Raw genomic sequence first — 15,745 nt, 5'->3', positions numbered from 1 at the left:
TAAACTGAGAGAAACATGTCGTACATGTCGTCGCCTCAATGTTTCAGGCGTTTGCTGTTAAAACCGACAGTTGTGTTGAGTTGGCTGTTAGTAACCAAACGTTTAAAGATGGCGCTTTGTGTGCAGCAACCAAGTCTGTTTAAACCGGTCGCTGTCTTCACTTTCCTTTCAATCCCGACTTTGTCTTTCGGACTGTTTATTCAAGGTGTAATTAACCCCGAACCTGTCACCGTAATCCGTTGTTCAAATCCCAGATTAGAAAACCCCGTTTTGAGGCGCTCGGGCCATCATGTCGTCTCCAGCCGGGCTCCAGTCCTCGCAGGCGGACTTCTTGACCCGGTGGATGCGAAGTAGCACCAGAGCCGGAGTGATCCTCAATCCCTCCCCGGTCCTGGCTGGCGCCTCGCCGGGCCCCTCGGCCGTGGGATCCCCGCCCCTGCTGCCAGACGACTCCTTCGCCTCCGACTTTGCCCCTCTGCCCGCCTCGGCAGACAGCAGCTGCCACGGCGCGGGTGGGTTTGCACGGCTGGAGGAGACACCTGGAGGAGACACGGCTGGGACTGACAGGTCGGTGGACGGGTTGTGCTCCGTCCCAACGAGGAACTCAGATGGACGGCTGGACAGTTTGGATCAGATGGCAGGCAAACCAGAAGAGGTGCCCCTTATGATGAAGCTTGATCAGGTGAGGACACTTTTGCTTTCCAGAGTCTGGTGTCTCCTGTCATTTATCAGCTTCTGCCAGGACTGGGACACAATAATGTTTTTTAATTGACTGGACTAGAGGGAACTATCTGGCTGGTATAGTTAACACATCCTTGACCATGCCGCTTGAAATTGACAGCTCTTCCCACTACCATACAATTTGATAAGAGGGACATCAACTAGTCAACCTAACTTCTGGGTTTCCGTTCCTAAACAGACATTGTGATATTCACACCTACAACATATTCACTACTGATGCTACTCATTGATTTGAATTTCTACATTTGATCCTAAAAATGGAAATTTCTTGTCATTCTTCATGGGCTTAACTAGGTTAAGAGTCTTTGCAGACATAAATAGTTTTGGGTGAAAAATGCTAATAATAGCAGGGAAAGGGAAAGAGGAGCATATGATGGATGTGTGGGGGTACGTTAGGTAAAAGTAAGTGTGTTGATGTTATCACTACTTACTTAAAGTAAGTGTGTTGATGTTATCACTACTTACTTTTACCTAACGTACCCCCACACATCCATCATATGCTCCTCTTTCCCTTTCCCTGCTATTATTAGCATTTTTCACCCAAAACTATTTATGTCTGCAAAGACTCTTAACCTAGTAACAGACGTGTGAGGAAGTCGGTAAGCACTTTTAATTTGTGTGAACCGAAGACACTGAGGTGGAATTAGTGGGAATTAGTCAGGTCATTTGTCGAGGACATTGTAGTCTAAGGAGTTTAGCTGAAATGCTTTTAAACCAACTGAAAAACACTGTGGGAGTTAAGATAGTTGTGTCATTACAATATATCTTATTGTGTGTTTGGGCAGTTGAGGAAATGGCAGCAGCACATGCAGGAGCAGCTGAAATCCCATCAGCTAGAGGAGCTGCTTCGCCTCCAGGAGGAGCAGCAGAGACTACTGGGAATTATGAACGGATCCCAGCACTGCACAGGAGGTGTGGAAAAGAAATGACTAGGGAAACTACAGTTGTGATCATCAGTTTCACTCAACATGCAAAATGTAGGTTGGAAAGTGACATGTATGTTCGCCCTGCTTCTTAAACTGAAGTGATTATAATGTATGTTACAGATTACGCAGAGAATTCAGTGATGTCTGATGAAGAATGGGGCGAGGACACACTCCACAGGTCCTCTCACTACAGAGAGAGGCCCAACATGAGCTGTCATGGGGTCGCGCAGGGCTCCACATGTGGCCTCCGACAGGAACAGCAGCTCTCACCAGCGAGTAGACAGGAGCAGCTATCTAATGGTCAACGCCATGAGCAGTTTCACAATGAGGAAGAGGGTGAGGATAATGTTTTTGGGGCTTAAAGTAACAAATCTGTACAGTTTTGTTTTTTGGGGCGGGGGGGCGTTTCTTTTACAGTAGCCCTCGTCTACTCTGATTTTGATGATAAATCACTGGTATGAAATTATAATACTATTTGTCTCCTACAGGCACGTGGAGCTCCAGCGAAGGTGAGCAGGAGCACAGTGTTGATGGCCGCCATTTTCCTGAGAACGATGACACGCTAATACAACGTAATGGTGTGACTGAAGATAACAGCAGAAAAGAGGATGAAGTCTTCCATGACCGGTGAATACTGATTTAACTGAGGATTGTTGAAGAGATTAAACTAAACATAGACAAGCAGCTGTGACATCAATGTGGCTCTTACTCCTGTTGTGTGTGAGTGTCTCTGTTGACAAATGTGTCTCTGTGTGTGTGTGTGTGTGTGTGTGTGTGTGTGTGTGTGTGTGTGTGTGTGTGTGTGTGTGTGTGTGTGTGTGTGTGTGTGTGTGTGTGTGTGTGTGTGTGTGTGTGTGTGTGTGTGTGTCCTCTTCAGACCTATAAGGCCGGGTATTTGGGGTCAGAAGCAGACCTTTGAGGAGTTGTTGGAGGAGCAGCTGAGGCTGGAGGAGCAGAGGATGAAGTCTGCCCAGCAACAACAGGTCAGAAGTTCTTCTTAAAAACAGTAAAATGTTGGTAAAGTCATCAGTCTGTGCTTAAAGACACTGGAACAAGTTCTTAAAAGCTCCTCAGATTGCCTTTCATTCAAGCCCCTGAGCCCATTGCTTATCGGTCTGATGACGATTTAGCAAACGGCAAATAATTGAGTGGATCGGGTGAAGCCGGTGGATATCCAGAGCCACGACTTCCTCTTCTGTGTGCTGATTGTTGTTTACAGTTCAATCAGCAACCTGAGACACAAAAACGGAGCTGGAGTTTAGAGACGACGTGTACAACCAGTTTCACAAGTCCATCAACACTAAAACCACAACAAACAAGCTAATGAAAAGATGAATCATCTTTAGATGATAGCCGATGGTCTGAGATTACTTTTCAGCCAATGTTTTAAGCTTCTTTTGCTCCCCTCATTGACTGTTTTCCTGTAAAGCCTGCCCAAACATGATTGGACTGCAAATAGACTACAAACTGAAATCCTGTCCCGTTGCCCACAAATTATCACCCGTAAATCAGATTTATAGCGCAGCGTCAGTGACGATCTTAATCCAGACTGGCTGTGTTATTGTCATATTGTAATGTGCTCCATGTTGGTGGATTCAAGGAAGCTTTGACCTCCGAGGCTTCAGAGTTGCTACAATATGATTACAATTGCAACAAAGCTTTAAATGCACATTTCCTTCACATTGTGTTTTCTCACCGTAACAGAGCCCAGATGGAGCTGGAGCCGTTCAAGCCCCTCCCAAGAGGGCCTTTCTGAAGCGAGGCCAGGGGCTCTCTAGATTTACCAACAATCGTAAAGCTACGTTAAAAAAAACGGAGGTGAAGAAGGACCCCAAACTACAACCGCGAGTAATCTCCCGCAGCAACTCGGAGCCTGCATCCATCCAGAGAAGTAGTGTCAACGGTGTCCCGCGGCCGGCCGTCCAACGTAAAACTGCCATCCTCAACAAGGAAAACCGACTGAAGGGACTCGGCTCGCCACCTCAGGACATCAGAGCGGAGAGTAAGACAGCACGGACGAAGGTTTTGGGTTGTCATCAAAGACAGAACACGGAGTCTCTTCAAAGTGACCCAGAGGGCAGACAAACCAAACAACATCAGCTGGGACAAGTAAAGGAGCCGAATAACAGGAAAGTAGGTCTGTCAGTGCAGACCCTCAGGAACCCTGGTCAGCAGCCCAACCCTGTAACCAAACAGGTGGGCATGTTAGTGGGGCCAGAGAGGGTTGAACATGACGCCGCTACAGAGAGAAGTTGTGGTTCAAAAGTGGAAGTAACAGAAAGGACAGCGAGGTCCGACGGAGGAGGCGGAGCTCCGCGGGATTCCTTCGAGCTGTCGTTCCAGGAGAAGCTCCATCACTGGGAGAGCGACCGGCAGCTGGACAACATGGAGCTGGGAGAGTTTGAGCTGCTGGAGCAGGCGGCCGAGGAGCTTTCCTTCTCGTCCAACTCCTCGTTTGTCATAAAGGTGCTGTACTTAACTCACTAGTGACCCCTGTGCTTTAATCAGGGATTTATTCTCGGATTATGAAATAATTCTTACAGTTCTGCTCATTCAAAATGAAGGCAAATGCCTTATTGTATGAAATGTTTGAATGCCTTGCCCAAGGGTTAGATTTTGTTTCCAAATCATGCTGATTTCTGAAACTAGTATGCAGTGCTCCTTAAAAGTGGCTTTAATCAATACTTTTATAATGACAAAAGATGGCATTGGATTTGCAAATAGTCTTAAGAATGAATGGCATTTTGCAGCTCCTGACAGTAACAGAGACATTTTCCTTCAACATGGGGATTGCAGAGAGCTCGGATCATTTAAAGGAATGAATGCCGACGGTGCATAATTACAGCTCCGACTTCTCCCGGTCTCATCCTATCCTGTTATTCTGAATGTTTGACTTTAAAACCGTGTGATTTGAAAGACTCTGTTCTGTACTTGCAGATTCTTCAGATGGACAAGCAGCACTGGAAGCAGCAGGCTGCCGGGGGGCTCCACCAGCGGCGGCTCTCCTCCACCCCCATCAAGTCACCTTCCAGATGTGCCCCTCAGGGGAGCAGCGGTGCCGGGAACCGTGGCGGGTCGGCATGCCAGAGCAGTTCTGTGGTGACGATAAGAGATGATACACTGAAGAGAAAAGTGAGCACTGAGGATGAGGAGGGACAGGACAGCGAGAGAGAAGACAAGCAGGACGTCTCTGACATGTCATCCTGTGCGGACTCCGAATTCGGAGACCAGGAAGTCGTGGTCAAAAGCACCCTTTTCTTCCCTGCACCAATGAACCCACCTTATGACAAGCGGTCTTATCAAGACGAGGACAGTTTCAGGGATTCAGCTTCAGATGTGACACGAGAGGACGAAGGGGACAGCGACGGCGTCCTCAGCAACGCAGACGACTCCACTCTGGTAGAGAACGGAGACGGAGGGCCGAGGAGAGTTGTGTTCGACGACGACGACACATGGAACGACCTGGAGGACGCCGTCGCAGGCACCGCCGACGACGGCGGAGGAGTCCGACCGGTTTCCAAGCCGACGGCCGATGAGGTTCCAGCACCGGACAGGACTCTGCTGAGGAAGGTGGCAGTGAGCAAAGCTGCACAGATGGAAAAGAGCTCAGTGAATCCAGAGCCTGATCCTCCTCCTGTCTCCCAGCTCATGACGAGGTTGTTCCCCTCGCTGAAGCCAAAAGCCCAGAATGCACCTCTCCCTGCTCCACCTGCAGCTCCAGTTGAGTCCAAAAAGCCAGAGGACGAGACAGGTTCGACAAATGCTCGCTGTGATTATGACTTCTATTAAAGTTATCATTTCAGCATGTCAACAACTCTGCCCTTTATCTACTTCATCTTGATGCTGTAAAACCTGACAGGGTCACTTTCCTGAGTTAGTTTGATTCGATGTGGCCAGAAATAGTCACAGATCAGCACTCAAGGTTATAAGGCAGTTAGGAATCAGATATTTCACTGCTGCTTATCATTATTACTTTTCAATGTGTGTGTGTGTGTGTGTGTGTTCTTGTCCCCAGGCCAGCAGGTCCAGTCCAGACAGCTCCGGGAGCGACTGGTGGAGCTGGAGATTGAGATCGAGAGATTTAAGAAGGAGAATGCTGCTCTCACCAAACTCAGACAGGAGAACGAGAAGAGCCAGGAGAATCTCAGGTGAGATGTCTGTCGGCACTGAAACAGTTCAGCGCAGCAAATGTATATGTAGGTTTTTAAAATACTCATGAACTGTTCCAGAAATGTCTGGGAATAAAATGTTTTGTACAAAAAGTAGAGACCCTGCGTGATCATTTCTTGAACACGGGTGTCTTTCTCTGGGTGGAAACATTTTGTGTTGCTTTGCAGGAAAGAGCGTTTGGAGTTTGAGCATACAACAACGGAGGAGCTGGCTAAGTTTGAGGAATACAAAAAAGAGGAGAACAGGAAGTTGCAGAAGGAGCGCAAACTGTTTGAGAAGCACGCGTCAGCCGCCAGAGCCATACCGGACAAGAGGGAGCGAGAGGAAATCCAGGTGGAGCTGACAAAACTACAACCACGGCTGCAATTCAAGTGCTAATACGTGGCTGTTTGTGGGCTTTACGTACTCATCCCTCAAAACATGAATTCCGATATATTTATTGTAGCTGCTGGAACTGTTCGTTACCCCGGTCTTGACCATGTTTTATCGTACATATCTAATCACTTCATGCTGTGCTCCAAAAACAAAACATGGCCACAAGAAGCGGATATTAACGTGTTAAATGTTGAAACACTCCTTTATTCTGTCCTTGTCCTTCACATCAGATGCTGAAGCAGCAGCTGAGCTCCCTGCAGGACGAGCTGAGGAGAAGAGAGAGTCGCTGGTCGTCCACTCGGATCCGGCTGAGACAGCAGATGGACTCCCTCTGCCAGGAGAACAGCTCTCTGCGGGACGAGGTGCCTCATTCAACCTCGCTTTAAAATACAATCTGTATCTGGGTACAAAACACACGTGAATGTCGGGTGCTGGGATTGTGATCAGATCTCTGTAAAGTGTGACTACATTCCTAAAACAGCAAGTTGAAAGGCCTCCTAACGGCTTCTTCCTCAGCTCGTTCTCTTCCAGTCCTTTCCTGTCTGTTGATATGAGCATGTTAGCCCCTCCTGACTAATACTGAAGTCCAATCACAATGTGGGCAAAATCCAGATGACAGAAACGTCTCTTTTTACCTCGTGGAAAGGCCTGAAGATCAGATGTCATCGTCCAGATCACTTCTTCTTGTGAATGTGGCCTTTTTCCACTGCCAGTACTGCCGTTACTCACTTTGGTGCCAAGTACTTCTCTGGATTTAGTTTTCCACTGCAGACAGTAGCATTGTTACCATAGTGACACAGCTTCAGACCGCCATGATGTCACCTTCAAGGCTACACACACACTTGCTCGATCTTCTCTCCACAGCGTGGCTTTGCTGGTTGTCCTTCCTCAAATAATCCAGTGAATTTAAAAAAAAACGACAGCCGCCATCAAAGTTTGGTTAACAGCAGCGGATTTGTGCAGAAAGTCGTGTTTTGCGCACAAAGTCAGTCAGTGATTGTGAGGATTCTCTCTGGCCAGTCAGCGGTCTGCTGTGTTGTCACGGCAATGTTCAGAACCAGCGCCTCTCGTTTGGAACCTCAACAGAGGTGGCATCAAAAATAGTACCGGGAACTATCCACAACCTTTGCCCGATAGAAATAAAAAGGCGAGTCGAGTGGGTAGTGGCAGTGAAAAAAGGTGTATTATTCAAAAACAAAAAAGTTTGTTATTACACACTGCTCAAAAAACTAAAGGGAACACTTAAACAACACAATGTAACTCCAAGTCAATCCCACTTCTGTGAAATCAACCTGTCCAGTTAGGAAGCAACACTGATTGTGAATCAACTTCACCTGCTGTTGTGCAAATGGAACAAACAACAGTTGGAAATGAGGCAATTATCAAGAAAACCCTATAAAGGAACGGTTCTGCAGGTGGTGACCACAGACCATTTCTCTGTCCTCGTCCTTTCTGGATGATTTTTGGTCCCTTTTGCATTTTGCCAGTGTCCTCACCACTAGAGGTAGCATGAGGTGTCTACAACCCACAGAAGTTGATCAGGTAGTGCAGCTCATCCAGGATGGCACATCAATGCACGCTGTGGCAAGAAGGTTTGCTGTGTCTGTCAGCACAGTGTCAAGAGCACGGAGGACATACCAGGAGACAGGCCGGTCCACCAGGAGACGTGGAGGGGGCCGTAGGAGGACAACAACCCAGCAGCAGGACCGCTATCTGCTCCTTTGTACAAGGAGGAACAGGAGGAGCACTGCCAGAGCCCTACAAAATGACCTCCAGCAGGCCACTAATGTGCATGTTTCTGCTCAAACTGTCAGAAACAGACTCCATGAGGGCGGTACGAGGGCCCGACGTCCACAAGTGGGGTCTGTGCTTACAGCCAACACCGTGAAGGGTGATCGGACTTTATCAGAGAACACCAAGATCGGCAGCTTCTCCGTCGGCGCCCTGTGGTCTTCACGGATGAGAGCAGGTTCACACTGAGCACATGTGACAGAGTCTGGAGACGCCGTGGAGAACGTTCTGCTGCCTGCAACATCCTCCAGCGGGACCGGTTTGGCGGTGGGTCAGCGACGGTCTGGGGAGGCGTTTCTTTGGAGGGCAGCACAGCCCTCCATGTGCTAGCCAGAGGTACCCTGACTGCCATTAGGTACCAGGATGAGATCCTCAGACCCATTGAAGACCATATGCTGGTGCAGTGGGCCCTGGGTTCCTTCTGATGCAGGACAATGCTCGGCCTCATGTGGCTGGAGTGTGTCAGCAGTTCCTGCATGATGAAGGCATCGATGCTACGGACCGGCCCGCCCGTTCCCCAGACCTGAATCCAATCCAGCACATCTGGGACATCGTGTCTCGTTCCGTCCACCGACACCACGTCCACCGCAGACTGTCCAGGAGTGGACTGATGCTTTGATCCAGGTCTGGGAGGAGATCCCTCAGGAGAACATCCGTGGTCTCATCAGGAGCATGCCCAGGCGTTGTAGGGAGTGATACAGGCACGTGGAGGACACACACACTACTGAGACTCATTTGGACTTGTCTTCAGGAATCTCCACAGAAGTTGGATCAACCTGTGATCTGATTTTTCCTTTTATTTTCAGTATGATTCTGAATCCAGACCTCAATGAGATAATGATTTTGATTTCCATTGATCATTCTTGTTATTTTGTTCTCAACACATTCCTCTATGTAATGAATAAAGATTTTCAACTGGAATATTTCATTCATTGAGATCTCGGATGTGTTGTTTAAGTGTTCCCTTTATTATTTTGGAGCAGTGTACTGTATATTGAGTTTTTTTTTCTTTATTTTATAAGATTCGTATGTTGGAAAAGCTGCGCCTCAGTGCCTGGAAGAAAAACACGGTGACTGCAGAGGACTCGGAAACTAAAGACGCTCCCAGAATGTTTGAGAACAACGTGTCATCTGGGACCAAAGGAGTTACGTTTGCTGTAAGCCTGTTTTTTAATTTTTTTAAATGTATTTATTTGTTATTGATTATATTTCTGTTGTTTAATATCTATAGTTCACACTATCTATCACACCTTTCCACTGGATGATCGCAAAAACACAACCTGAATTCAACACCACGTCCCAATAAGGATTTCTTTTTCCAGTGTAATTCACGTAGTCATTCATTTACTGTGCGGGACTCCGATTACCTCGGCAGATTGTTTCCTCTCAGCAGAACACGAGAACCTCTTTGTGTTTTCAGACTCCTCTGGACACCAGAGGAAGCAGCAGCAGCCCTCCACAGAGCAGCACGTCTGCAGCCACCAGAGGAAACTCCCGGGAGAGCAGTCAGAGCGCTGCACGTAAACTCAACACTTTTCATTCTCACTTCCAAAAATTATGGAGCTTTTAGAGTTGCAGGTTTTCGCTGACCTGTGACTTCATCAGGTGCTTTGTTTTGAGGAGAAAACCAAATACTGGTTTCCAGCAGGACATTTATGAAGCAACCTTTTTAAAAAAGATGATATTTTGAAGTGATTTAAAAGTGTCAGTGATTCTGTAAGTCTCAGACCGTCAGGCGGGGAGGTCCGGGCCGCGATAGTGAAAGCCTGCTCCCCTTTAGTCTTGAGCCGGGACGTAGGACGGGTCCCGCTGAAGGATCCGAGGCGGCTGTTCGACTCGTACGGAAGCGAAAACTCTGCAAAGCTGCTGCGAGCAAAAGAATGAATCTGAACCAACAGACAACTGTGCAGCTCCTCTGAAGTTTAATGTTGACTTTCAGCTCCTTATTGTTTTGAGCTCTCCAGCTCACAACTTCAGTCCTACTGTGCTCACATGGTTCATTTCCGCCTCAGCAGGCAGCTGTTCTCTGCAGGACATCTGACAGCATTAAACAGCTGTAGAGGCAGAAATCTAAAACCGTCACTGAACAGGTGGACACGAACATGACAATGTTAATGTTTGAAGAGGTTAGCGCTGAGTTTGTCATGTTTTCAGGGTCCAATAAATCAACAATAGCAGGTTTAAATGGGTCTGAGGAGCCAGTCAGAAACATTTTATAATCTCACTTTTAGAAGGGCTTTTCTTGATTTCAATAATTATGACTCTTTTTGTGCCATTGACTGCGGTTGTTTGATTCAATATTCTACAATACAAAACAGGGAAAGCAGGAGTCTCATAAAAACCCTGCAGGCTGCAAAATCTGTTGTCCCACATTCAGTTTTCATCTCGACAATCAACGTGAAAACGTTCCGATGACGACACCGACTCTGAATCTTCACACTACAAAATGACCACAAATTGTTTTGGCTCCAAGTTTTGCGTTTTGTGATTGACAGCAGGGATGAAGAGCAGCCTAAGGAGGCCGTCGGAGCCAGCCTCCTCCTCCTCCTCCTCTCCCTCGTTACTCAGCAGGAAGACAGAGGAGAGGTCAACACCTGCCAGCCAGAGTCAGGAACCCCCACCGAACCGAGAAGAATCACACCCCCGCTCTCCGGTAGGACGCAGCATGCTATCTGAAGCTAACCTCCAGCTCCAGTCCCTTTTCGGACCGTGTGCTCACCGATCCGTCCCGACGCTCACATGTCGAAGCCTCTTTCCTGTTCGGAGATGTGGACCGAGGAGGCCTATTTGAACGTCTTGCTCTGTATCACAGGGCTCAGTCTTTACCGCCCCGCTTAATCATTGACTGTTTTGTTTGTTTTCACATCTTCACATCACAGAAAAGAGATTCTCTGCCAAACGAACCGGAGCGCAGCGAGGCCGAAGAGTCGGAACCGGAATCGGCCCGGGAGGTCATCACGCATCCTGACGGCAAGGTGAGTCCGAGACCACGATGATGAGCGTCAACAGAACATCAAGTCCTGGAGAATGTGTGTTAACGTGAGCCAGCAGACAGAAGATGAACAAAGCACAAAGTAAAGCTGTCCAAGAACAACTACCAACATCTCCAACTCCTCACTGACTCTCGGTCAATTTCAAATCAAAACAGGGAGTGAAGTTATTTCATGGAAATAAGCTCTTATCATTCAAATGAGGCGACCAATCATCACGCTTGTCTGCATCAATCTAATCATAGTTTGTTGTGAAGCTGTAAGCCTGTGTGCTCCATATCACACCTTAGTAAAGCTGCATCAATTCTTTTGTAACTTAAAGTCAGCTGCTCTTTGAATGAGAACTGAATATGCTGATTATCAAAGGAAGTGATTATAAATTACTATTTGTCAGGTAGTTGTTTAAAAAAAAAAAAGAAGGTTGTTTTGAAGTTTTACCACAAAATAAAATCCCGTATTGTGATTGCAACAATCACAAAAACCCTCCAGAGAACCAGCAGGACACAGTGCTGAAGATAAAGACAGCGAGTATAAAGGAGCGGTCCACCGTGTTCACCGTGTTCACCGTGTTCACCGTGTTCACCGACCTCATAGTTCCTCTGCCAGCCTCAGTGTGTAGAAGTTGATTGCGAGTGAGCTTTGTTGTCCCGGACGTCGGCTACGAGCCGCTGACGCAGATCCCGGTTCCGACCTCGCAGGTGGAGACGGTGGCGGCTGGCGGCGATCGCCTCATCGTCTTCCCCAACGGGACCAGGAAGGAGGTGTCGGCAGACGGAGTGTCCGTCAAGGTCACCTTCTTCAACGGAGACACCAAACGGATCACGGCTGACCGGAGGGTGGTGAGATCTCAGACCGGCCTGTCATATGGAAACCGAGCAAATCACGAGTTGTAGCAGCAGAATGAGACGAAGTGACGGCCGGGTGGTTGATTGTGTGTCGTGAAGTCAAGTTGTTGGATAGAAGAGACTCATATAGTGCATAAAATGGACCATAAAATGTATATTCAGCCTTATTCTAAAATGTGAAACAGATTGCAGATCTGTTTCACATTTTAGAATAAGGCTGAATATACATTTTATGGTCCTTTCATGACTTGGTAGTATTTTGCAATGTGACTAAAGGAGAGTCGGTCTGTTTATTATTTCAAAAAAGAACAATGTTGAATTTGTATTTTCACCTTTAAGCTTGATGAACTCCACCTGCAGAGAACAGTTGAAAACAGGAAGAATCTGATTCAATTTAAGAATCACCGTTGAATGTTTCACCCTCTTTTTTTGGTTTTTTCTTGCCTCTTTTGTGACGTCGACCATCTCGCCTGACGGCTGCCGCTCCTGCTCAGATCTACCACTACGCTGACGCCCAGACGACACACATCACCTACCCGGACGGCATCGAGGTCCTTCACTTCCCCAACAGCCAGACAGGTGAGAGCGGAGGAGGAAGCGGCGACACCGCCGTCACCAGACGCCAGCGGCGAGGAGTCGACCCGCGTCTCCGTCCGGTCACATCGGTCTGAAGACGGCCTTTTTGGTTCAACCGCGCTGTCTTGTTAGAGGAGAACCACGAGGACTCGGGCTGAAACCACTCAGGACTTCCTCCGCAGCAGAGCAGCGACAACTTAACTCACCGATTCACACACTCTCAAGTCTTTTATTTTTTTGAGGGCAATAAACAGGATAAATAATATTATCTGTAATGATGGAGTTACTCTGACGGTGGATCACTTATTTAAAAGTAGTTGATACCGCACCGTGGAAATACTGCTGCCGTCGTGCTTTCGTTTCTTTTCATGTAGAAGTACATAATAAGCATTAAAATATATTTACAATATTAAAAGTACTCCGTTTGGAGACGTGGACAATTTCAAAAGACTTTACTAAATTATGATCCTATAGAGCCGTGACGAGTGATTAGTTTCATTATTGATCAGACACCAGACTGACAATTACTCCTAAAACCAAGAATATTCAGTATCATTAAGACTAAAAAAAATATACAGGTGAGGATGGAGCCACTACATTTTGCCCTTTTTTGTTTTTTAATTAAAAAAAAAGACTTTATTTTGTCATGAATCACTGCAGCTCAATATGAATAATATTATATAAACTTTATATTATGCATCAGTGTGGAATCAGTAACCAGTCGATATGCAGATGGTGAAAGTCGGGCTTCATATCTCCAGTAATGTTTCATAGACGACTATATTTTGTTGTTTTAACGTTTGGCTGCAAAGTAACAACAGCTGCTACGTAAAAGTTAGTGAGAGTCAGAAGTATAAAATCTCTCTGTAATAAAGTAAAAATAAGAAGTAACATGAAATAGAATTCCCACCAAACTGCACTCGCTTACTGAAAGTTGTCGCAGCCAAGGTCATCAAATCATCCGGCAGACAATCTGCATATTTTACAACATTATTGTCTTTTATTTCCGCTCCAGAGAAACATTTTCCAGACGGCCGTAAAGAAATCACCTTCCCAGACCAGACGGTGAAGAACATTTACCCCGGCGGCAGGGAGGAGAGCGTGCTGACCGACGGCACCGTCATACAGGTCAACCCGTAAGTACAGACACCCCTCCACCCCCCCCTCCACCCGGCCTCTGATGGTAATGTTGGTTGTAAATATGAAACATTTTGGTTCTTTTACTGGACTGCAGCTGTTATCTACTGGGGACTTCTCATCACGCAGCACATTATTATTATTATTATTATTATGATGATGATGAATTAAACCCCAACTTTTTGTGGCTTTCCGTTACAAAAGCTCGTCCGTTGTAATGTTTGATATTTTACGCCAGCAGAGAGACGCGTCTCATCTAAACATACATTTGATGCTTTTATCTTTACGAGTTCAGCTCCTCTAATATTTCACAAAAATGCAAAGAACTCCAAACTCGGTGTAGCAGGACTGTCGGTCCTTCTTTCTTTCCCGTCAGTTCGGAGGGGTCTGAGCCTTACGTTGAGAACCACTGGATCTCATGTATATTAATCTAATATTCTGTTGTTTTGGTATTTGGGCGGCGACTGCTGATTTTTGTCATGATGAGTTGTTGTGCCGATCCTTTTCTTGCTCGTCGGATGAACAATTTTGTCAAAAGAAATCTAAAAAGTACCAAACGAAAACAAATTGTTAATAAATATGAGGTGCGCGAGGACGAGGTGGAAGCAGCACGTTTGTTTCCAAAAAAAGACCAACATGATAGCAGCCAGTTCGGGTGGTGCTGTTGGACCCGTCCATCACCCGCCTCGTGGTTGGTCTCCGGAAAGAAGCGAAACATTTCCACCCGCCGAGATTGAAATGAACACTTTAACTGCGTGTGAACGTTTCCCTCAGCGACGGCACCAAAGAGATCCTTTTCAACACGGGCCAGAAGGAGATCCACACGGCCGGATACAAGAGACGGGAGTATCCGGACGGCACCGTCAAGACGGTCTACAGCGACGGCAGGCAGGAGACCCGCTACCACACCGGACGGCTCAGGATCAAAGACAGAGACGGAAACGTGATCGCGGACAACGTGGCGTAGACGCGGCGCATCGTAACCACCCGTGAACGGGTTCATTCGGGGTCCCGGGGGACACCCGCGACAGAGACTCGCGGTAATCCTTCGTGTCCCTCGGGCAGCTGTCAGGGCTCCTGTTTCACATCACTCCTTAAAGGACGTTCCACTTATTGAGGTGAGAGGATTGACACGGGACTGTCCGGCGTGGCCGCCGGCTGGACTTTGAGTCCGTAGCGTCGTTGTTCAGCTCGCAGCCGACGGTCGACTCGGCAAACTCTCGTCCAGGCGGAAGCGCGTTTCCCAAAATTTCAAAATTGATCCTGAAAAACTTGAACTTGTTGCCAAAAGTCGAAGCAAAGCAACAGAATGTCGTGAGCGTGTTTGTGACTCGTTTGTATTTTAAAGAGGGAAAGTTGAGTCGGCCGGTTGTCGGATCGACATCACGACATCACGACCAGAGCTGAACTGCAGCCAGCGTGTTGCCGACAGACAAAAGCCCTCTTTGGAGTTTCCTCGTAAACAAACCAATATTCTTTTTTTTAATTTAGTATTTTTGAACACATTTGGTTCCCCATAAAACACCTGCAAAGCTGTTTAAAAAAAAAAGAAAAAAAAAAAGTTTCCATTCTGCCTCGTTTCCTTCCACTTTGTTTTGCTGTTTGTTTGCTGTGGTGATGCGTCAGCAACACAAACAGGAACAGAAACAACGCAGGTTAAATATATGGAAGAAAAATGGCTTCACAGATGTTTCGTGAGGAAAAGTACGAAACGTATTTGTTCAGACTTCAAATGAAGTCTTAAACAGAAACTTTGTTTGCAAGCGATCCTCACAGGTCACTTTGATGTTTCAAAGGTTGTTTCAGGTCTAAAACGTTCCGTCCTTCTTCAGTCCTACAGACTCAATCTTTGTTCCCTGATATTTCTGGTTTATGATCCGAACCATAAACTGAACAGTTTTAATATTTTCAGAGGAACTCAGCCTGGAACACATTTCCATTGACTCATAAAGGACTTCAACAAATAGTCACCTGTGTGTGCAGCAGCTTCCAGTAGGACGAGTGTGTATGAAGTCTTTTGGGTTTTAAGTGTTTGCGTGAAACAATTTTAATTTGTACAACTGTGAAATACATATTTATTTAACTTGGTGTGTTATGTTTTTATAAAATAAATTTGAACTTAAAAGAAAGAAAAAAAAACAAACATGAAATGAATCATGAATCTTTGTGTCAGTGTTCTTATTGACAAGTATTA

The 15,745-nt window shown here is 46.6% G+C and overlaps 2 protein-coding genes across 2 annotated transcripts in view; one reads left to right on the top strand and one right to left on the bottom strand.

Annotated features, from left to right (window-relative positions):
* Positions 1-283, bottom strand: part of ttf2 (transcription termination factor, RNA polymerase II) — a 19,299-nt gene extending 19,016 nt beyond the window's left edge. Inside the window, exon 1 of the mRNA XM_069713362.1 lies at positions 25-283. The gene's annotated coding sequence lies outside the window, so the exon portion shown is untranslated. The remainder of the gene's footprint in view (positions 1-24) is intronic.
* cpap (centrosome assembly and centriole elongation protein) lies at positions 259-15,669 on the top strand. The gene is made up of 18 exons (XM_069713361.1): positions 259-682; positions 1,527-1,653; positions 1,788-2,003; positions 2,156-2,294; positions 2,545-2,650; positions 3,372-4,133; positions 4,605-5,418; positions 5,683-5,815; positions 6,005-6,170; positions 6,443-6,574; positions 9,026-9,160; positions 9,424-9,523; positions 10,499-10,656; positions 10,883-10,978; positions 11,692-11,832; positions 12,333-12,417; positions 13,430-13,550; positions 14,326-15,669. The coding sequence occupies exons 1-18, from the start codon at positions 290-292 to the stop codon at positions 14,516-14,518; spliced, it is 4,017 nt and encodes a 1,338-aa protein (XP_069569462.1). The 5' UTR covers positions 259-289; the 3' UTR covers positions 14,519-15,669.
* The last annotated feature ends 76 nt before the right edge of the window (positions 15,670-15,745 follow it).

The sequence above is a fragment of the Brachyistius frenatus genome, unplaced genomic scaffold, assembly GCF_029030835.1.
Source record: "Brachyistius frenatus isolate BFR_SWC_R1_liver_20210118 unplaced genomic scaffold, ASM2903083v1 Contig_118, whole genome shotgun sequence".
Lineage (NCBI taxonomy): Eukaryota > Metazoa > Chordata > Actinopteri > Embiotocidae > Brachyistius > Brachyistius frenatus.
Note: the sequence above shows the minus strand (reverse complement) of the source record. Positions and strands in the feature narration are given on the sequence as shown.